General features: G+C 55.8%; 1 protein-coding gene across 1 annotated transcript in view; it reads right to left on the reverse strand.

Moving 5' to 3' along the window:
* COL22A1 (collagen type XXII alpha 1 chain) overlaps positions 1-21,346 on the reverse strand; it is a 189,162-nt gene that overhangs the window by 49,487 nt on the left and 118,329 nt on the right. The window contains exons 33-43 of the mRNA XM_006912934.3: positions 21,142-21,195; positions 20,830-20,883; positions 20,135-20,188; positions 18,840-18,893; positions 17,311-17,373; positions 14,640-14,726; positions 14,136-14,180; positions 9,392-9,478; positions 4,001-4,036; positions 2,629-2,682; positions 1,444-1,488 (exon numbers count right to left, since the gene is read on the reverse strand). Of these exons, the coding sequence (XP_006912996.3) occupies positions 1,444-1,488; positions 2,629-2,682; positions 4,001-4,036; positions 9,392-9,478; positions 14,136-14,180; positions 14,640-14,726; positions 17,311-17,373; positions 18,840-18,893; positions 20,135-20,188; positions 20,830-20,883; positions 21,142-21,195 (633 nt within the window). The remainder of the gene's footprint in view (positions 1-1,443; positions 1,489-2,628; positions 2,683-4,000; positions 4,037-9,391; positions 9,479-14,135; positions 14,181-14,639; positions 14,727-17,310; positions 17,374-18,839; positions 18,894-20,134; positions 20,189-20,829; positions 20,884-21,141; positions 21,196-21,346) is intronic.

Genomic DNA, 21,346 nt, shown 5'->3' on the forward strand with positions numbered 1-21,346 from the left:
GGGGTGGGGTATTTTGAAGCCAGACACTTTCCCCCTGGGAAGTCCATAACAGTAGAGGATTCATATTGTTCAAACTGGGACATTTTTATGCTGCTGGTATTGTGTACTTTGGGATGTTTTCACGCTGTTATTTGAGCCCTTTGTATAATTACAGTAGCTATGTTATCCGACGTGACTAGGCATTAGTTACAATGGCAGAGAACAAGGAGTGAATATTCAGTCTAGGTATAGTGTGGCCTTGGGGGCAATTTAATTAATGACTTTGCTCTGATCCATTTCTGCAAAGCTCACAAGATTGGTGTCAAGAACACACGGGGACAGGGTCTGCTGCGTGGGCCGATGGCCTGCCAAAGGGGGCTGCAGGGTACATAACGGACTGCCATGCCCACCTCAGAGGAGCCGGTCACACACGGTGGCTCGTTGTTAGGCGGGTGGGTAAGGGATCATACAGTGGGAACAGAAGACACAGCCTAGGCCGCGCCTAGGTCCCCCTCGCCTCCTGGTGTGCCATCCGCCAGCAGCTGGGGACACCAGCTGGAAATGCCAGGGAGGTTGCACAGCCCGTGACCGACGGACACGCATCACTGTGAACTCTCCTGGCTGGCGGCCGAGCGCCGAAGCTCAGCCACGCCGGCAAGACCAACCCCGATGGAAACCCGGTCGCCGAGGCTCAGGTGAGTGTCCCTCGTCGGCTACACTTCCCGTCTTCCCCGGGCACTCATGGTCACGTCCCACGCCCTCGATGACATGATTGCTGGGAGAATTAGGGGCCGTCCTCGCAAGCCCACTGCGGGGGGACTGGAGGCTCTGGGCCGTGTCCTCCAGGATCGACATGGATAGACATTGTGGGGTCACCAGGCACTGCTAACTTCAGGGAAGTGTGGCTGGACGTGTGGCCACGCCGCCACGACCCCACACTCAGACTGTCCCCTCCTGCTCAACCTGTCACAGCTTCCGCCGTCCTCACCACGAGAGAGCAAAAGCAAGCTCCTGCTGCCATACAAGGCGGGCCCCTGGGAGGGGCTGCCGCGGCTGAGTAAACGGCAGGGAGGAATTGGCAGTGGACGCTGCTGCTGTCCACGTGCTTGGCCCAGGTCCGCGCCTACTCCTCTCTGTCCTGCTCCATGTCCCCGGAGGCCGCAGCCCCGGGGATCGGTCACCAGCTAACGCGCCTGCAGGCCTGCGCTTGAGCTGGACTGAGGCAGCTCCCGCGTCCCTCCCCGCCACTGCCGCCGTCACCTGGCTCTGGAGCAGACATGCGGTGGCACTGGCTCCCCACCGCGGTCTATCTCTGGCACTACGGCGTCTCAGATTAGTTCTCTCTGCCCACGGCTTTAAAGCAAGTCCCTTTTTAATAGTCTCTTGGGCCATCTGAGCGACATTTCATCCCCACTGGGGCCCTGACTGAGAGCCGACATCCCCCCGGAACAGCTAGAGACGTACTGGCTTGCCGGGCGGCCCTCTTCCTCCCGGACTGCCTGGTACCCCCTGAGAGAAGAAAGAAAGAAACCGTTAGCTGTGCTCAGCACACAACCCTGACCCGCTCTACCCACGCCTCCCCCTACCCGAGTCTGCCACGTGTTAACTCAGTGGGAAACATCAGCCAGCCGTGAAGACGGGCCCCGCCAAAAGCCGCGGTCTGATTTCAGCTGAATACTGAAGGCTCCCCAGGAAATGCCAACTGTACCAATGTTTAGAACAGTGAGTGACCCCTCCCGTAACTCCTATCCAAGACACGAAACTGAACACCACACACACACGCGTCCACACGCACGCGCAGGTGCACGCACACACACACACGCGCGCACACACGCACACACACCCCCATCTTAAACTCCCACCGTCCTTTTCCAAACGCAGCGGGAAGGACCAGCTTCGACAAGGAGGCGCCGCTCCTGTCGCACTGGCTGCAAGAGCCGGATGCACAGAGTGGAGCGGGGACATCTCAGCGTGTGGAACGGGACCCCAGGAGAGGACGGGAGGGTCACGCGCTGCGCCTGCTGACCGTGAACCGAAACTACGGAGATGGGCAGCTGCGAGCCTAACCAATAGAGGCCACCGCTCTGGGGCCAGACGTCTTTGCTCCAGGACTCACGGCTGCCACTTCCCGCCTGCTCCGGGAGTGGGAATCCAGCAAGCGCTACGGCCCCGGCTGCCGCTACGCATCCAGGAGCAGCAGACCCGCCTCCCTGTCTTCTTGGAGCTCAGGTCTACCCGAGCGAAAGCCGGATTGTGGAGATGAGTGGGAAGGGGTGAGTGAGGGATAATGAGCACCGGATACGTCTGTGGAAGGCCCCTGAAGGGAGAAAGCCATTCCAGGTTGGGGTCAGGAACAAGTCCACGGAGAGGGTGGGCCTCACTGAGCGGGACTGACCGAAAAACAGAAGCACTGAATGGGATAGCCGGGAGCTGGCGGGGTCCTCGACGTGTAACCCAAAAGCATAAAAAATAAAACCAGACCACGCAAAATTAGAGGCCACAATCACGGAAGAGCTAACACCTGAGAACGTTCATGCGCGGGGTTAGTGGAGGAAACAGGTCCTCGGGGGTTTCCTGGCCGAGGGAGGCCGGGCTTCCGGGGGGTCTGTAAGAACCTCGGCCGAGCCCGCACCGTCTCTCTTTACTTACATCGTGGCCAGCTGGTCCCTGGGGGCCGGGGAATCCAGGTAAGCCTCGCGATCCCTGAGGAAAGAGAAGAAGCCCCCAAAACAGTTTAAGCAAAATCAGGCCCCCGTTCCTCGGCGAGGGCTGTGTCTCCTGTATAAGCGTCTGTTGCTCTGAGGAGTCTGATATGGAGCGCGGTGCTCGCTGACTCATCTCACTATCCTCGTGGGGGTGGGCATGCACACGTGCACAGAGAACGTGCCGGACAACCTGCACGGTGAGCCTTGCTGCCCAGGCCCCATCCGCAGGGCCCTGTCGTGAGTGGAAAGGGACAGCTCCTGCAGGGACGCAGGCCTGAGCTCGAACCCTGGCTCACCCCCACTCCTGCGTCCCAGGGATAACCGGGCCTGGGGGCTACTGACCAGCTAAGCGAGTAAACCCGGGCTGACCCAGCACAGTGCCTGACCCCTCGGTGGCCGTTTTCCTTTTTCAAGAGAATCACTCCCATTCCGTTGAAAACTTCAGGACACTACCAGGAATTGGCACAGATCTCTCTCATAACGGCCCTCACTTCCTGTAGGAATTTTCTTTCAATAGATCTGCAGGTGGCAAAGGCTCTGTGTCTTGGCAGAATTCGCCGTGCGGCTGCTCAGGGGCTGACCCTGCCTCTCCCGGGGCCTTCGCGAACCTCCCCTTCACCCCGACCCCTCCACCAGGGTCTGCCTACACCACCTCTGCTCTCACGCCTATCAGCTGTCTGCTCTGAGCCTGTTTTCTCATCTACAAAATGGGTATAAAAATCTTCTCTTTAGTTCAGAAATCACATGAGTGAGCAGAATTAAACACATGCAACATGGCACAGGGGACGGTATCGCCAGCTGTCACCAGGCAGCTCCTGCACTGGGTGAGCTTACAGGAATTCACACTGTGCTGATGAATGGGCGCACGTGTTTATCAGCGGGGGCTGCCGCTGGGCCTGAGGGCTCGCCCATGGCGTCCCCCGCATTCAGTCCGTCAGCTCCAACCGGGTCCGCCTTACAGAGATCCGGCATTTGCTTGTGGTGATTGGGGGTGATAAGGCCAGGATTCAAAACTAGTACTTCTGGCAATGTGATAAATTCATGAAGCCATGGCTGTCCTTCCATGATGCGGAGATGCCACGAAGCAAAGCCAGTCTCGGCCTGGCCGATGACGACACAGGCGTGCTGGATCAGATGGCCCCCACCCCCTTCCCAGTGCGTCAGTCAACAGGTCAGCGCTGCATGTGGCAGCGTCCCACGCTGAACGCTAGGGATTTTCTGAAACAACTTTAGTTCCCGGCCACTCCAATTTAAAACCGATTTGATTAGGGCAGAATTTCTCCCGTCGAAACCCAGCCCTTTCAGTCATACTGTACCGGGGGTCCTTTATCTCCCGCGGGTCCAGCCGGGCCCTGAAGAACAAACGAGCAGAAGTAAGCAAAGTAGGAACAAAACATTCGCGTAAATGCGTTGAGGTGTTTATTTCTAAGCCAGGTCTTTCCTTCCTTCCTTCCTCCCTCCATCCCTCCCTCTCCCTTCCTCTCTCCTTTTTCTTTCTTTCTCTCTCTCACTCTCTCTCTCTCTCTCCTCTCTCTCTCTTCCTTTCCTTCCCTCCCTCCCTCCCTCTTTCCTTTCCTTTTGCCTTTTTCCTTTTCTTTCTTTCCTTTCCTTCTTTCTTTTCTTTCTTTTTCTTTCCTTCCTTTTTTTTTTTTTTTTTTTTTGAGTTTATTGAGCCAAACTGACGGGAAACAAGATCTCAAATGCTCTGCCCAAGCCAGGTTTCTAATTGTCCTCGGAGGAGCAGTGAACTTCCTCCCATCTTGAGCCGGACTGTGTCACCCTGTCGCCACCCACCCGCTGGCGTTACGCATGGAAATGCGCCTGGAACCTGCTCCATTTGCCCCTGAGCTGGTCCCGCCCCACCTTGGCATCTGCTTGGTTCCTGACACCTGGGTCCATCCCTAGTCTGTAGCTCTGGTGTGGGGTGGGCACCAGCACCCCAGCATCCTAGTGCTTTACCCACTTCCTACTCAGGTCAGGCTGGGGACACACTCAGGGCCAGACTCCCCAGCGTGGCCTGGATGGCTGAGGCCGCAGTGGTGCTTCTCCCCACTCCTATGAGGTTGTGTGCACTCGTACTCGTACACACACACACACACACACACACACACGGGTCTGCACTCCTACGAGTGTGTCCAGCCTAGGCACACTCGGGTCCGAGATACAGCCCCCCAGATGTGCTCCATGACCGGGGCATTCGTGCGGTTTTGGGCCCTGCAGGAAGCAACACCTTCCTTGTCCCCGAGCCTCTGCTCTGTGGTGCTTCCGTGTGCAAGGCTCCACCCTGCCTTCCTCCCTGGACACATTCTTGTCACATTCTGGTTGTTGAGATGTCACCGCCCATACACAGAAAGCCATCTGGCTTCTCCGGGATGCTTGTTAGAGATGGTGTTCTAGCTCCTCTGTGCACCCCATTCAGGACGTGACGCTTAGTGCGACCATTGCTTGTCGGCCACCTGTCCTCCCCGATGAATGGACCGCACGCTGCATGGGACGGGGCGCCAAGCTCCTCGCTCGGCAGTCTGCACGCGCAGCACGGCGCATGCACATGGACGGCCGAGCATAGCAAACGGCGCTGCATCGAATTTTAAATTTTAAAGTGCGAGGAGAACCTGGGGGTCATCTGTAATCACCCTTCCATTTCCCTGAGGGGCAAACTAGGGCCCGGAGGGAACAAGACACCTGCCCAAGCCACACCAGGGGCCACCAGCTGGCACCCCATTGCCCAGGAGCAGAGCCCGCCAGACCATCCTTAGACAGTCCCAACGGGGAGATGTCACACACATGCACAAGTTCTGGCAGAATGACACGCCAGGTAACCTAAATGCCTGCCCGTTAAATATGTCCCAGAACTGCCTGGTAAAACAGAATAAGCATCATTCTAAGTATAGAGCTGAGCACTAAAACAAGCATTGGGATCTCCGGAGGCCTGAAGCCAAGCAGGTAAATCAAGCAGGTAGAATGATGGCCTCAGAACTCCATGTGGGGTCCGTCCGACTCAGAAGTCACTGCTCCCTGCAGTATTCGCACTGCTTCCATCCAGGTGTGAGTCAACGGCACACGGGAACCGATGTCCACATATCTGAATGCTGCTCCTTGCAAAGACTGTCTATTCCTCAAGGAAAGGAACTCGGTTTCTTACTGGCCCGGGGAATGCTGCCAAATCATCTTAGAGTCAGTCGCCCTTTGTTCCCAAATTAACTTCCAGGACCCACAAAAAGCATTTAACACATTCATCAGTCTAAGTTCCAAATTCCTCTGTGATATCATTGGATTTTATTATCAAAAAGGCCTTCACTTCAAACCTTAGCTTTATCGATTATTAGCTGCTTCAGCCTGAGCCAGTCACTTAGTCTCTATGAGCTTCAGTTTCCTCGATGGAAGTACAAAGACAGAGGCCACCTTGCCTCGGGCCATCGGAAATAAAAGAAGACACTCAAAGTAGAGAAGCGGGCTGGTTCCTGGCCGCGAAAGGCATGCCCACAGCGATTGTTTGCTGACTTCTAGGAAAACATAAAAGTGTGTCGAGTCGCAAGGGTGAATCATGACTTCCTAGGGTCACGCCTAAATCTGACACCTACGCCTTTTCAACAATCACCACCCTCTTTTCCAAGATCACACCCGCAGACGTGTTTACTCAGGAGTCATCGTACCCTCACGTGCAGATTTTGATCTGATACCACTTTCCACTAAAAGGAACTACAACTCCTTGGAGAAGTGGCTGATTCTGGACAAGGACTGTGCACAGATCTAGAACGTCTTGTCATTCCAAAGAGCAGGAAGCCCTGGGGGATTGCTAGGCTGGTGTCAGGTTCTCAGGGTCGATGAGGACAGGCTCTTATGGGCATATGACAAGACGATCTGAGCATCGAAAGGAAGAAAATAACTGTGCTCTATTAAAACACATCCAATGTGTTTAAATTGACTTCAAAATTATACAAAACAAAAACATCTAGTCATCTTTATAAGTTGCTTGAAAGCCAAGTCACTACTTGAAAATAGTCAGAGGGAGAGACTGTCATGTCTATGACCTGCCTTCTGTGTGGCTTGTGCCACTGGGTGTCTCAACTGTAAGAGAGGGGCTATTTCTGCATGTAGAAGCATTCCAGCTAACACGTTAAAAACAAACAAACAAACAATAGAACAGGAATAGCACCAGCTGCCTCTCTTGATGTGCGAATTGATCTAAGCATCAGACATCAAAGACCAGGAGCATCACAGGGGAGATCAGCAGTCATCACGTGTCCCCCGATGGAGGCACACGGTACCTGTGAAGTCTCGCCAGAAACTTCCAACCTGAGCTGATGGGGCCTCTAGGCCCACGTACCGGTCTACAGGACACAGGACACAGTGGCGTGTAAATTATTAAACTAGTCCACTCCGGACTGTGGAAAGCTTCGTGAGACCAAAACATCATCTTGTTTCATCAGTTAAAAAACTGCAAAATGAAAAAAATAAAGAATGAAGGGAAAATCTATAGAGAAAAAAAAAAACCGATTGCGGTGTATTTTGGTTGGATCTTGATTTGAACACAAGGAAACTACAGAAGCTTGACGTTTATGGGGAAAATGGGAACTTGAACGTCGACTGGCTGTGTGATGGTCTCACAGAATTATTCCGGGAGGGATATGATGATGACATTGTGGTTACGTTAAAAAAACCCTTATCTTTTAGAAATATATGCTGAAACGTTTATAGATAAAGGGCTGTATGCCTAGGGCTGTCTTCAAAACAACGAAGGGCAGTAGAGGACGAGAAGGAAGCAGTGGCCACTGAACAGGCATCTGGGTGGCTGGAGCTGAGTGTGGCCTCCAGGGTCCACTTCACAGTTCTGTCAACTTTTGGTGTATCTGAAATTCTCCGTGATAAACACATACCATGTTATATGTTCGTAACATGTATATCATATACACGATGCTCACACGCATGTACCACACGTACACGTACATACACACACGCACCGCGCGCACAGGCACGGTGATGCTTCTGCTATTTGCTGATAATTCAGTTAGTGAAAACTTACAAAGCTGAAAGCCCCAGGGGTTTCGAATGCGCTAAACGTTCTTCTTTCTCTGCTATGATACTCGGCTGAAAATTGTTTCCCTCCTTTGAGGCCCACCACCCCTGGTCGCCCCTTCTACAGAACAGCTCTCGACCCACCACGGAGTGCCCGGGGCTGCCTGTGGCGGCGCGCCCCCAGCGCCCACAGCGGAACACACTCACTGACACAGCTCCCTCGGGCCCCTTCCTTCCCCTCACACTGCCGCCCCCAAGGGATGACATCCGAGAGCATTTCCCAAACAAGCTTGCCCTTGAATCCTGTCCTCAGATGCTCTGCCTAATCCCAGCCCCCAGTGACGAGCTGACCCTCGCAGGGCTGAAGGAGGGGATGTGGGCCCTGAAGACCGCCCTGCAGACCACCCGGCAGATGGCAGCGTTCCGACAAGGGGGCAACCACATCCCTGACAAACCCACAGTCCGTGGTCACCCCGCCTTCACACACCTCCCCTCGCACACCCCCGAACCCTCCGCTCAGACCCCCAGCCCACTCTGAGCCTATGCCGGAGGCCACAGACACGGTTTATGAAAATTCAATAAGGTTTCCTCTACCACGGAAGCTTTTAATAAGTCAGGGTGAAGGAAGGACACCAGACCGCTGATGGACAGCCTCTTGGCTGGAATCTGCCAATTACTCCTCAGGTGGAGCCGCACAGGCGGGCGGGCGCGCCGTGGGCGAAGTTAGCCGGCCCCGATGGGAGCAGCGGGGCGACCTGTACCCACCTCTGCCACCTGGCTCTCCGACTCAGGGCCGAGCCGGTGAACCCTTAGGGACTTTCACTTACAGTCGGCCCTCTATTCTGGGGGGGTAATTCCGGCTTCGGAACACTACTCCAGCAGCCCTGGAAAAGGGCGGGGTGGGGAGAGACGTGGTACAGGGGGCAGAATCGGAAGCACTGGAAGGAAGATACAGTCCGTGGCCCTGCTCTCTACGGAAAGGCATTTCTAATAAATGTCTATTCTCCAAACAAATAACTGGCTAAATTTCAAATCTGGATGGACTAGCTTGGGAAGCGGTGTGTCTTCTATTTCTAGACGAGGGCAGGTGGGGGCCACAGATACTGACAGCGACCTTCAACTTGGATGGGGCCTGGATGTCACTGATCCTCACAAGCCTCACAGCTCGAAGGCTTCACGACTGCTCAAGTCATAAACTGACCTCCAGCAGACTGGTGCAAACTATTCCTCAAAACTACCAATCTGCAGACCGCTTCCTAGATTTTACTCTGGAGACTGTATTCAAACCTTCCTCGAGTCCACTTTGTTCCCACCTGTATACTAATGGGGGTGGGGAGGGGCACAATGAACTCGTTTTGCCTGGAATACATGAAAGCCTGCCATTTCTCCAAGTCATATCACCTTCCCGACCAAGTCACCGTCACTGGCTACAACTCAGTTTGTGCTAAGGTTGTCCAGAACTTTTGTTTAAGTGAGACAGTCTTAGTCTCCCCAAAAGCCTCACCCTCATAAGAAATACACCCGGCTTTAGTAACCCTGTCGGCCACGGTGGACAGACCCGGGGGCCGGCGACCCAGCCCCACGTTAGCTGGGGAAGGGAGTTTCTGCGCTTAGGCCCAGGGCACACGTGGGCCAGCAGGGACTGCTGTGTGGCCCCAGAGCAAGGGCATGCTGCATGAGTGAGGACTCACCGGAGGGCCAGGAGGGCCAGCAGCCCCGGTGCCCGGGTCTCCGCGGGTGCCAGGTAAGCCAGGGACCCCAGGTGCGCCTCGGTCCCCCTAGAGAGAGGAAGAAGGAGACAGAGGTCAGTTCTGGGATGGAGGGAGCCACGGTTCAGAAGAGATTATGCTCTTCCAATCCCAATGTCACTCTCCGCCAGGCTCTCCACCACCTGGACTCTGTGCCCACCACCCGCCCAGTCCAACACCCGCCAACCACGGCCACCAGCTGTGATCATGCGCCTTTCAAGGCTGACCATGCCCAGCCCTGACCATGGCTCCAAATGTGACTACAACAGTACAACTCTCCATGTGACTCTGGGTGCTCCTCCAGAAGTCATCATGCCCCCGTCCTGAGCACACCCCAGATTACCCGGTACCCATATTTCAACTCAGTTCCCAAATCACCAGTCAATTAATTTGTCACTTGACCGACAATTTGTTAAGTACCTATATTTCGTGGGTCACTTTTCCAGGGACAGGGAGAGGCGATGATGACTGAGATACAGCCTTCGCCTTTAAGCACAGTGGGTTTAAGTTATGCCTTCGACACTGATTAACTGTTGACTTAAAAAGCAACAATTCCCTGAGCTTTAGTTCTTTACTTACAAAGAATACGTAATAATAGGGCTGCCACATCGGCGGATGTGACGCTCCTTAAAGGAGAGGATGCCTACCCAGTGCCTGGCATGGCACTTAACCTCAACGCGAGCTAGCTGCTGAGGTCACTGCTGTCTCATGTAGTTGTCACTCTGGACTTTGATGGGCAGAGAAAAAGGGGAAAGAAAGGGAAAAAGGGAAGAAATTCTGTTTGCCGTTTCCTGTAGAGAGAAGCTGAGACAGAATCATACCTTCTTGTCCACAATTTCAAAATCCTCAGCCTCTGAAAACAAGTGCTTATTACAGCTCCACTGGCAGAAAAGCCTGGCTTGCACTGACACAGGCTATTTACAGGCTGTAGTTATCCTGTTTGTTTGGGTTTTTTAATGGAAATCTACACGGTTCTGTTGCATCAATATTAACGAGTTTGATTAGGGATGCTGCCCGACACACCACAGTAAATGTTATGTAGTTTGCAAATTACTACCTTCCTAAATTCCAGAAGAAATTCAATCCAGAAACACACATGGCCCCGACCGTTTTGTGTGCGAGACTGTGTACATATGTTAGAGGCGCTGAAATGCAGCCAAGCCCAACACTGAAATGGCAGGTGACCTTGTTCCAGCCACTTCACGTCTCTGGGATGAGTTAACTGGTATGACAGATGGAAAGAGCCCGAGAAGGTCGTGGACACAGGGGTGCGTATGTCTTTTCAAATTAGTGTTTTGGTTTTCGTGGCAGGTGACCTTGTTCCAGCCACTTCATGTCTCTGGGACGAGTTAACTGGTATGACAGATGGAAAGAGTCCGAGAGGGTTATGGACATAGGGGTGCGTATGTCTTTTCAAATTAGTATTTTGGTTTTCTTCAGATAAATACCCAGCAGTGGAATTGCTGGGTCATACGGTAGGGTAGTTTTGTTTTTAATTTTTTTGAGGAACCTCCAAACTGTTCTCCGTAGTGGCTGTGCTCATTTGCAATCCCAACAGCAGGGCATGAGGGTTCCCTTTTCTCCACATCCTTGTCCGTACTTGTCGTTTGTGAACTTATTGATGACAGCCATTCTAACAAACGATTGATGACTGGGTAAAGAAGCGGTACATACACACTCAGCCATAAAAAAGAACGAAATTGTACCATTTGCGACAACACGGATGAACCGAGAGGGTATTACGCTAAGTGAAATGAGTCAGACAGAAAGACAAATGCCACAGGATCCCACTTACATGCGAAATCTAAAGAAAAACATAGAGCGGAAACGGACTCATAGACACAGGGGAGAAGCTGATGGCTGCCGGATGGGAGTGGGGTCAGGTGAAAAGGGGACGGGGCATGAGAAGCACAAAGCAGCAGTTATGAAACAATCCTGGAGGCGTAAGTGCAGCAGAGGGAGCACAGTCGATGGTACGGGAGCCACTACACAGAGCACAAGGCGGGCGCTGGACGAACCAGCGAGATCGCTCCGCAAATCACACAAACGTCTAACCACCGCGATGCCTCCCCGAAACTGACATAAAATAATGCTGACTGTCAACTGCAACTGAAAAATAAATATTAAAAAAAAAAAAGAAGATTGTTACGAGGAGCCAATGAGACAGCGTGCAGCGAACTGATTTCAGGTAGACTCTGACATTGCTAGGCAAAACACTGCTTTATTGAATTTTACGTCCTTAATAATCAGTTTATCCTCCAGGCCCACAGGGGTCCATGCCTCCCGAGGGCCACCCTGGCCTCTGTCAACAGCGCCCTCCCGAAATTCTCTTCCAAGTCCCAGACGGTGTCCTCTGTCTCTTTAGAATAACACGGGATGAGCGATTCTGGGAAACATGAGAAGCTTCGGACTGCTGGGAAATCTCATTCGTGTGCGTGATGAGGGTGGGGAGGAAGGCAGTGCAGAAACAGGCGCATGTGAAGAAAAGTGTAATGAACTACGAACGAATATGGCCCGCGTCACGTACCTTATAAACTCATTTCAAAGGTAAGAGACAAGGGAACATCGAGTGTGACAGGCATAGCATCGTTTGTCAGAGGAAGCAGAAGACAGAACACATGTTAAACACACAAACGCGTCATCGCAATCCATGTCTCCTTGCATCTCAGTTCCTCTTTAAAACATTTAGTGTACATTTTCTCATTCTGTTTTCCAGATTAGCTTGCCTCTGCTCCTCTCCCCGAGGCTGTCGCATGTGCACTGGGAAGCCCTGGCTCCTGCACGCTAAGCCACTCCGATGACTGGATTCGTATTCCTCCAGCTCTCTCTAACACCTCCGCTTCTGGCAGACGCCGTGCCCTTGCGGGGGGTTCTTCCATCCGCGTCCTAAGCTTCCAGATGCCTGCCCGTCATTAAAACTTAGCCCGGTTATTCCGTTTCCATAAACCTCTGCCGGCCCTGCTCTGTTCTCCTGCTGGCATGTGGCACATCGGCATTAATCTTAGCACACTGCCCTCCCTTTTGTTTGTCTGACCCCCTGACTTCGACGTAAGTGTCCTAAAAGTAGAAAGCATCCATTTACTCATTTATCCATTCATTCAGCAAGTACTTGTTGAGCACCCGAAATGAGTCAGACCCTGTATTGGGTACACTATCTATACACTTCGGCATTCATGGTGCCCAGTGTGGGGCCTGGCACCGGTGGCCTTTAAGAGAAATAACCTGAATGCCAGAATGAACGAATCCAGCACCACTCACATTTCGTCCGGTACTAAATTCTCCCTCTAACCAAAACCAACTTTTTACGGAGGAGGGAATGTGACAGAAAGGCCTCTCCCAGCCCAGCCTGGACTCTGAGTCACTCGCTGAGTGTTTGCTGCAGGGTGGCCAGGCCTGGCTCCACCTGTATGTTTATGGCCCACCGTGACACTAACGTTTTCCCCGAGCGACTACACTTTATAGCTTAATGGACTGAAAAGGTTAGGAAGTGGCCCCAAGAAAAGAGCACGAGACCTTAATGCTGTGTCGGCAAAGGCCGAAAGGCTCACGATTAAGAAGAAAGGGGCCGAGGAGTCAGAGTCTGTAATCCCGACTGCAGTGCCTGCTCTGGCTGCAAGCAGCCCACGCCAGTTCACTGTGTCGGGGAATAAACACGCGAGGAAGGAGGGTGGCATTTACTGAGCGACACCTATGTGCCATCGGATCCTTTCTCTCTACAGCAGCCCTTTGCGAGTTTACTGAAAAGGAATAGCATCTCAGGAAGCATAAGCCACTTGCCTTTAAGTCAGCTATCTTGTAGGCAGCTGAGCTAGGAACATAACACAGTCCTGTATGAAAGCAAAGCCTGTTTATTTTGCTAGACATAAAAGAAAGAAGGCATCTTTGAGAGTCTTCCCGCAGTCATAGTCATTAGGATGGGCTAAGAGGGTGCCCATGGAACCCTTTATTAAGGACAGCTCTCTTCCTTAATCCCCACAGGTGCTTTCAAGTCAGCACCAGGGACAGCACCAGGGCCAGGCGCACAGCAGGCGCTGTCTGGGGTCTGCGTCCATCTCTCCCTTCCTTTTCCTCCCTTGTGCCTCCCCGACCGCCTCTCCCTCCACTAAAGACCTCTCTGAATTCCAACCTACCTTCCCATAGCCAATTGACTATGGAAACCTTTACTTCCAAACCACATTCTAACTTACAAACGAAATGGCCATCTGTTCACACATCTCACGTTTTAAATGGGAGGGAGTATTCGGCCAAAGAAAGAGCATGACTCACCTGGGTCCCCTGGAATGAAACTGGCTGGTCAGCTGGAGCCTGGGTCAAGGCTGTCCTCGCTCCCCCACCCAGGCTCTGGCCTGCCTCTCCATTCTGCGGTGCCGCCTCCACCCACCCACCGTCACTGTGTTAGCTGCCTGAAATGCGGGGACCATCTCCCGCCAGTTAGACGAATAACGCAAGGCTGCCGAGAGCGAGCTCTGCTGGCTCCGAGTCTCTTTTGCGACTTCGTTTAATCAGCGAATGTCTGTAAAGTCCACCTGTGTGGCGAGGACTTCGTGGAGCCTCTAGCCAAGAGGGATATGACACACGGACGAACGTGGAAGTGGGCGAGGTGACCAGGGGGCTTAAGGACAATTTCCCAAGGTCTCCTTCTGAGTGCAACCCGCGGCACCCACGCTTTGCTTGGATAAACACCTACCTTGATTCCAAGAGGTCCAGGTAAGCCAGGTGGCCCACGGAGTCCCTGGGGAGATGAAGAACACAGGGATGATCATGGAACCACGAGTCTGTGTGCCCCGTGTTGTTGTGGGGACACAGATACATGGGCGTCTCCCTATGACCCTGTGTGAAGGAAGCCTGTTTGGGGGGCCACGAGGCCCTAGGGTGTAAATCCTCACTCTGCCACCCACTGCCTCTGTGTGGCCTTCAGCAAATCCCTGTCCCTCCTCCTTCGCTTGCCCACTTGCCCACCTGAGACCCATGTCACAGGCTCCCGCAGGAGGGCGCGGCCGTGTCTCCGGACAGGCCTCACCCGCCTCCAACACACAGTCGCTGCCTCGCTCACCGGGCTGTCAAGGCCTTGCGCTTTCGTCGGCTCTGACTCGTCTTCTGCAAAGTTTGGCCAGCGAGTCTTTTTTCTTTCCCCTTTTCTAACTCTGGCCTGGCTGTCATAGGTACAGAAACCCCCAGACCTGACACATACCGGCTCTCCGTCCTTCCCCGCTCCGGGGGTCCCGGGTGCACCAGGATCACCTCTGGGGCCGGCTGGCCCTGGGCTCCCCTCTTCGCCCTGGAAAGAAAAGTGGATGGTTTCTGGGATCGAGCACGTGCAGAGGGTCAGCTTTCCAATGTGAACCAGCCTGCAGGGCGTTGGCAGGCATCCTGGCGATGGATGTCCCGTTTCAGAGTGTCACCCCTTCAGAGGGCCCAGAAAGATGGACTATGTGGCGTGTATAACAGGTTGGGCTGTGCCCCCCAAATTCCTGTGCTGAAGTCCTCACCCCAATAGCTCTATTTAGAAACAGGCTCTTTGCTGATGTAATTAAGTTAGGTTAGCTGAGGTCACACCAGAGCAGAGTGGCCCCTGATCCCATATGAACCGGTGGCCTCGTAAGAAGGGGAAGTTTGGCACAGACGTGCACCGAGGAAAGGCTACATGAGAACACGGGGAGAGACAGCCGTTAACCAGCCAAGGAGAGAGGCCAGGGAGCGACCCTCACGGCTCTCGGGAAGTCGGCCCCGCTGGCGCCTGATCCGGGACTCTCGGACATGGCAAGGAGAGCGGGCAGCACGCTTCTGCTGTTTAAAGCCCCAGTCTGTGACCCTCCGTTAGGGCGACCTTAGCAAATGAATACAACGGGGACGTGGCAATGGAAAGGACGCTAGTGGTTTGCCAGTCCATCCTCCCACTGAAGGCAGGACACCGAACAATGTGCCTCTTACAGGCAGTCCTCCTTGTCTGCTTGACCTCCCTCGAGGGCAGAGCTCGCACCTCTCCAAGGCTGGTCCCTCCTTTCCTGGGCGGCCCCACCCCAAAGTGCTGCTTTACGTTCAGCTGACATGGCCTTCTTTGAAACCTGCCACACACTTGCCCCCCAAACCTGTGCTGCTCTGCAGACAAAATCTAATCCTCTTGACGTGACAGGCCTTCCGTAATAAAAACACAGCTCGAGGCTCCAGAGTGGAGAGGGAGAGGGACAGAGACAGACAGAGAGAGGAGAGACAGAGAGACAGACAGAGACCGACCAGTGCGTGCTTGCCGGGACCCGCTGAGGCAGCTGGGCTTCCTGCCCACCCCGGCCAGGGCTCGCGTGTTTGACCACAAAGCCACGCACCCGTGGGGCGGCCCTGGCTGTGGGCACCGGGTGGAACCACATGTGCCACAAGGACTGCCTTTCCCAGTCACCGTTCCCTTGGTCCTAAGCGGCCACCTGGGTGTGTCCAACAGTCCCTGGCCCAACTGACGTGAGGTGAGAGGCACCAAGGATGGGCGGGGCGAGGGGCGGGGGCCTCTCCAAGCCCAGGGCGGGGTCTGCTTCCCCAAGCCGCAGGCCAGCCCCTGGACGCGGGAGAGCGAGCCGTGCTGGCAGGGGTCTGTGCCACTGCGGGCACTCACTCCCTCCAGCATCGCCCTGGCCCTCGGCCTGCACTGCGCTCGGCCAAGGAGAGGTGTCTGGCTCCCCCTAGGGGCTGATGTGCCAACAGCACACTGATTTGCTTGTCTGCTCCTGTCCTCAGAAAACCCCTAATTTCTCAGTCACCCCTTCTGGGGTGTCAGCGCCCTACTGATACATGTCCAGATCAAGCCCAACCTTCAGACCGTGTAGCATAATCGAGGCAGAGCCGATGGGCCAGGGTTTTCCTCCCTCGCTTAATCTGGGTCCTCTACTGCCCTGACTGCCGTCTAAGATGGTATTTTTTTTTCTTTCAAAAAAGAAAAAGAAAAAAATAGTACCTGCATCACTTAAAGGATTGATCATTTTATCTTTTCTGTGGCAGCAAAATTTAACAATAGATGTAAACGTCTGCATGCTGGCGGGAAGGCACAATTTTAAAATACTTATGTCAGTAAATGGTTACTTGAGGAGGAAAATGATCGGCCAGCCTGCGGGAAACAGGCTGGGGTCTGAGTGGTGGCTGACTGCAAGCTCAGTAGCAACTCTTAATTCTCGCAACCTGTGTGACCAGCATGTCATCGTCCCCACTTGACGTATGAGAAACCCCAGGTGCACAGAGGGCGCCTGCGACCACGGTTTCTCGTCCTTGGAACGATGACATTCGGGCGGCTCATCCGTGCTGCGGGGGGAGGGGCGCTGCCCTGCGACTCTGAGGTTTTCAGCAGAGTCCCTGGCCTGCCCCGCCAAATGCCAGGATGGCAGCACTCCGTCACCAGCAGACGTCGGGGACACTTCCTAAAATGCGAGGTCGGAGAAACTGAAATGGGATTTCAAAAGCCTGTGGCTTCTCCTCTGCCCCAGGGTGCTGGCGTTCAGGGGGACACCATGTCTCTCTTCTTCCTCATAAGTTAGGTTCTTCCCCACAGCTTGGGAAACTCTAAGCACGTGCTCGCAGGTGCGGGATGGTCATGTGGGAGCACTGAGCAGGGGACACGGGACCTGGCGTCAGACAGGCCCGGCTCTGCAGCCCCCGGGCTATGAGATGGAGGGCAAGTCAATTCACCTCAGAACCTCGGTCTCCACACGTCAGCGGGGACCCATCGGCGTGACGGGGCTGCCGTGAGGCACGTGGGATGGTTGCAGGGCCCCCTCGCCCCCTTCCCCTCAGACAGCCCCCTGCCCGAGCAGCCCGGCTCCTCCGTCCTTGCTGCTCAGAAGCTGAGACCACATGCTGCGTGTCAAGAGGTCGCGCTGTGCCTTCCTTACCTTCTCGCCGCGCTCCCCATCTTTCCCAGGGGGGCCTCTGACGCCAGGGAGGCCCTGGAGAAGAAAAGGTCATTGATAGGGTCAAAATCAAGACGGCTTGTGGCCCCCAGAGAAAGGTGACCAGGTCAGCGACTACAGCTCTGTCCCTACGCGTCCCCTCCCCGAGGCCTCTCCGCTGTCCCCTCCCTGCTCTGCTCTAGGTCCCTGCACACCAGAGCTCTCAACACGCAGGCATGGGCTGCCTGACGCTCCGCCCACCCCCCACCCCCGGGCTGCAACTCTGAGCGCTTGGCTTGGAGGGGACACTGGGGAGGATGAGGACGGCCTGAGAACACAGGCTCGGCATAGAGACCTGCTCCGCCTGCGTCTGCAGTCACCAGAGGTGGCTTGGAGACGAGCCGTAGTGCACGTGTTCCAGAGACACGCGAGGAGGGAGGTGAGGGAGGTGAGGAAGGGGAGGACGGCAGGTGGTCTGTGACACGGGTCCGTCCTGCAGGGACTCTGGGAGCCAGCGAGGACGCACCCTCAGAACAGCGCCAGCAGGTGAGGAGCTGGCATTTCTACATCCCTCAGTCTAGGCTGCTTCTGGTGGACCCACCGGCCACGTGTCACACGGCTGGACATTGTGGCCTCTAAAGGCCAGAGAATCCGCCAGGGCCAGGAACGCTGGCCCCTGCAAGTCAGTGGCAGGCACTGAGGAGGGATGGCAACACGACACAGGCAACATGGCACAGCGTCCACAGCAACCGCTAATGACACGACGCAGCCTCTCCGTGCCTCGGTTTCCCCGTGTAAAGCAGGGGCGGCGATAGCGCCCACCTCCCAGGGCTTTGAGGATTAAACGGGGCAACACGCGCAAAGCGCTCAGCAAGGGTCCGGCACGCTTGCTGCCCGGTATCTGCCCTTCAACTCACTACGAGTGTCATCTGTAAGGGTGACAACCGGCCGGGGCTCACCTCCGTCTCCTTTAGGAGCATGGTGCTCTGTTGCCCTTGACTAGATGCCACTGGCCCTTACTGCACAACGTCAAGTTGAAATCAGCATCTACGGCGGCCTTAGAGCTCGCACAGGGAGGCAGAGCCTTGGCGTGTCCACACTGCCCGCCCCTCCCCTCCGAAGGTGAAAAGCCCAGGCCTCAACCGCACAGCCAGCTGCGGGCAGAGCTGTGACTCAAGTCCGGCACCCCAGTGGTCGGGCCCCCCCCCCAACTTCTTCAGGTTCATTTGCGTCTTCTAAGGCAAACTCGGATGCTGACTCCAACATCAGTGACCTTCACAGACTTTGTGCAGTTACAACCCCTTCATTTACCACCAGGAGATCTGGGGAGCCACCTAGAGCCTCAGGTTGCTACTTTTTTAGGTGACCTTTGTTGGAACATCAATTTCTCCATCTGTAAGACGGGAGTGAGGATGCCTACACGCCTGCCTTTCAGGGGGACAAAAAAGCTAATGCGGTGGGCACGCACTGTAGATCCACAAGTGTTGGTGCCCCTGCCCCCACGCCACCCCCAGACTACTCACCACACTTCCTGGGGAACCGCTGGCACCGGGGGGGCCGACAGGTCCAGGAGCGCCCTATTCGGAGGCAGCAGGCGTTTAGAGAGGCCCGTGGTACTGACCGCACACCCCGGCCTCTCTCGAACCTGCCTTCCGCTCCCCTCCCCGTGACTTGCAGGAGATGAGAACCTCCTCTCACTCGAGTGCCGCAGCGCCCCAACCAGCCAAGCCTCTAAGGAGCGGGATCCGGCACAGAGGCGGGGGGCAGGAGGGCAGAGGGGCTCTGGGAGGTTCCTTAGGGGGCAGAGGTGGCAGAGGCCAGGGTGTGAGCGCGCGTGCGTACGCATGCATGCCTGCGTGTCTGTATCGTGGCTTTGACTATGGAATCAGGGAAGACTTCCTGCAAGAAGTGGATGTGAACTTGACACTGATGGCTGGGCAAAGGTTCTATGGGCGGAGGTGTGGTGAGGATTTTCCAGGTGGGTCGACTCTCAGAGTCCTGGCGGCCACGCGTTCCTCACGCTTCTTCCAGGCCTCCCTGCCTGTGCTGGACCTCCACGCCCCTCCAGGCTGCATTGGCCCAGGGCTGTGCCCACTAACAGGAAGGAGCCTGCCATCTGCCCCCTTCTCTGTGACTGCCCTGGGCTGACCCTGTTCCCACTCAGCCATGGGCATGGCCGGCCTGGTCATGCAAGCGCATTCCAGCCAGGAGCAAGTGGACACTGCCTGCTGCTGCCCCTCTAACCAGCACCCCGCTCCAGGAGGCCGAGGGAGGTGGCCATGAGACAGAGCTCCAGTCAGCCCTCGGGACAAGGACCAGCCCTGCTGAGGCTCTGGGTGTGAGGCGGCAGACAGCAGCAGCACAAGCGCGCCTGGGGGCGTGTGAGTGACGGGACGTGTCTGTGTGTCCTCCTGGCTGTATCTGCGTGCTGGGAGTGCACACATGTGTATCTCTACAACGCGTGCGTGTGCGTGTGTGTGTGTGTGTGTGTGTGTGTGTGTGTGTGTGTGTGATATACACATGAGCGTACTTCTTGGAGCCACAACCCGTGTGAGAGCGGGCATCTGTGTGGGGTGTGTATCGCCGTGTGTGCGGAAGGGGCGTGGGCATGTGGGCGAGGCCCTGCCAGGCTCAGTCTGGTCTCTGAAAGGGACCTCTCCGTCTTTGGGGCTCAAAGGGCCCCCAGCACTCGCCAGCCACTCAAGTGTGGGCTGCACCTTCTCAGCCCCTTCCCCCATCAGCCCAGAGCTGTGAGCCAAGGATCCCCTCCCGTTCTTTGGGGCAACTCCCCCCAGAAGGCGAGCAGGAAAGAACTCACAGGGTTTCCAGCTGCGCCGGGCGCTCCCTGTGCACCTTCTTGTCCCTTGGGACCCTGCACGGAAAATGAAAGACAGAGGTGATGCCGTCCTCGTCCCCATGCAAGGTGCCTTGGGGACACCTTGCTCATCGGAACGGGTTGATCCGAACTGAGAGCACAGGGAGCAGGGACTGCAGGTGCGGAAGTCACACCTTCTGGCCACCCACTGCTGCCTGGCATCCTACTCCACCTTCGCCACCCCCAGGACAGAGAGGGCGCTGCAGAGGAACTGCCCCGGGAACCTGAACCCCTGTCTAAGGGGGAGCTGGCTAAGAAGCCGAAACTGAGAAAAACAGCAAAATCGAAATGCACACTGGGTGCCGTTTAGACCAGAGCTGCCGTCAGGGCCAGGCGCGGGGAGGGGGTTCCGCATCTGAGAAGGCTCAGGGTGCCCAGACCCGCCCCGCACCCCCACCGCTGTGGGGCTGCAGGGAGTGGAGAAGGCAGAGAGAGGTGGGCACTGAGTTCTCCTAAACTGACGGCGAGGGGTCCAGAGGCGGGGCCCTGGGCTGCACTCAGGGTACTTTGGGAGGGCCTCTGTGCCCCTGGGTGCTGGGGTGACCTCAGGCAGGACCGGGGCAGCACCCGTGAGGGGCAGAGGAACTGGCGGGCATTTCCGGGTCTAGGGACCACAGGTGCAGGCAGGGTTTTCTTACCGGCAGTCCCGGGGCTCCAGGAGGCCCCAGGTCTCCAGGACGGCCCTGTGACCCCTGCAATGAGACAAGCCATTGGTAAACGGGGCCATCGCCCTCACCCCGAGGAGACGGGGTGGGGGTGGACGCACGCCTGGGTATAAGTTGGGATCCACGGCTGAGGGTACATCTGGGAGCCCCGAGGGAGGAAGGGGCTGCATTTGGTTCAGTGGGCTCTTGTGGGTGGGCGATGCAGCTCGGGCTGGCAACTGCTGGGCCCTCGGAAATCCCGTCCCGGTAACCAGCGACGTAGGGTGCGGGGCATGGGGCACTCACCGGTTCCCCGGGCAGGCCACGGTCACCCTGCTCTCCCTTTGGACCTTGCTCCCCCTGTTGGTGGAGAAGCAGAGTGTAGCAGAAGTGCCCGCCCGCCTGCCCGCCCACAGACCCGTCCCGCCCACAGACCCCTCCCACCCACAGACCCGCCCACAGACCCCTCCCGCCCCCACCCACGGCTGTGCGCTCCGGAGGAGCATCCCTC

Source organism: Pteropus alecto, unplaced genomic scaffold, assembly GCF_000325575.1.
Source record: "Pteropus alecto unplaced genomic scaffold, ASM32557v1 scaffold105, whole genome shotgun sequence".
NCBI classification, from domain to species: domain Eukaryota; kingdom Metazoa; phylum Chordata; class Mammalia; order Chiroptera; family Pteropodidae; genus Pteropus; species Pteropus alecto.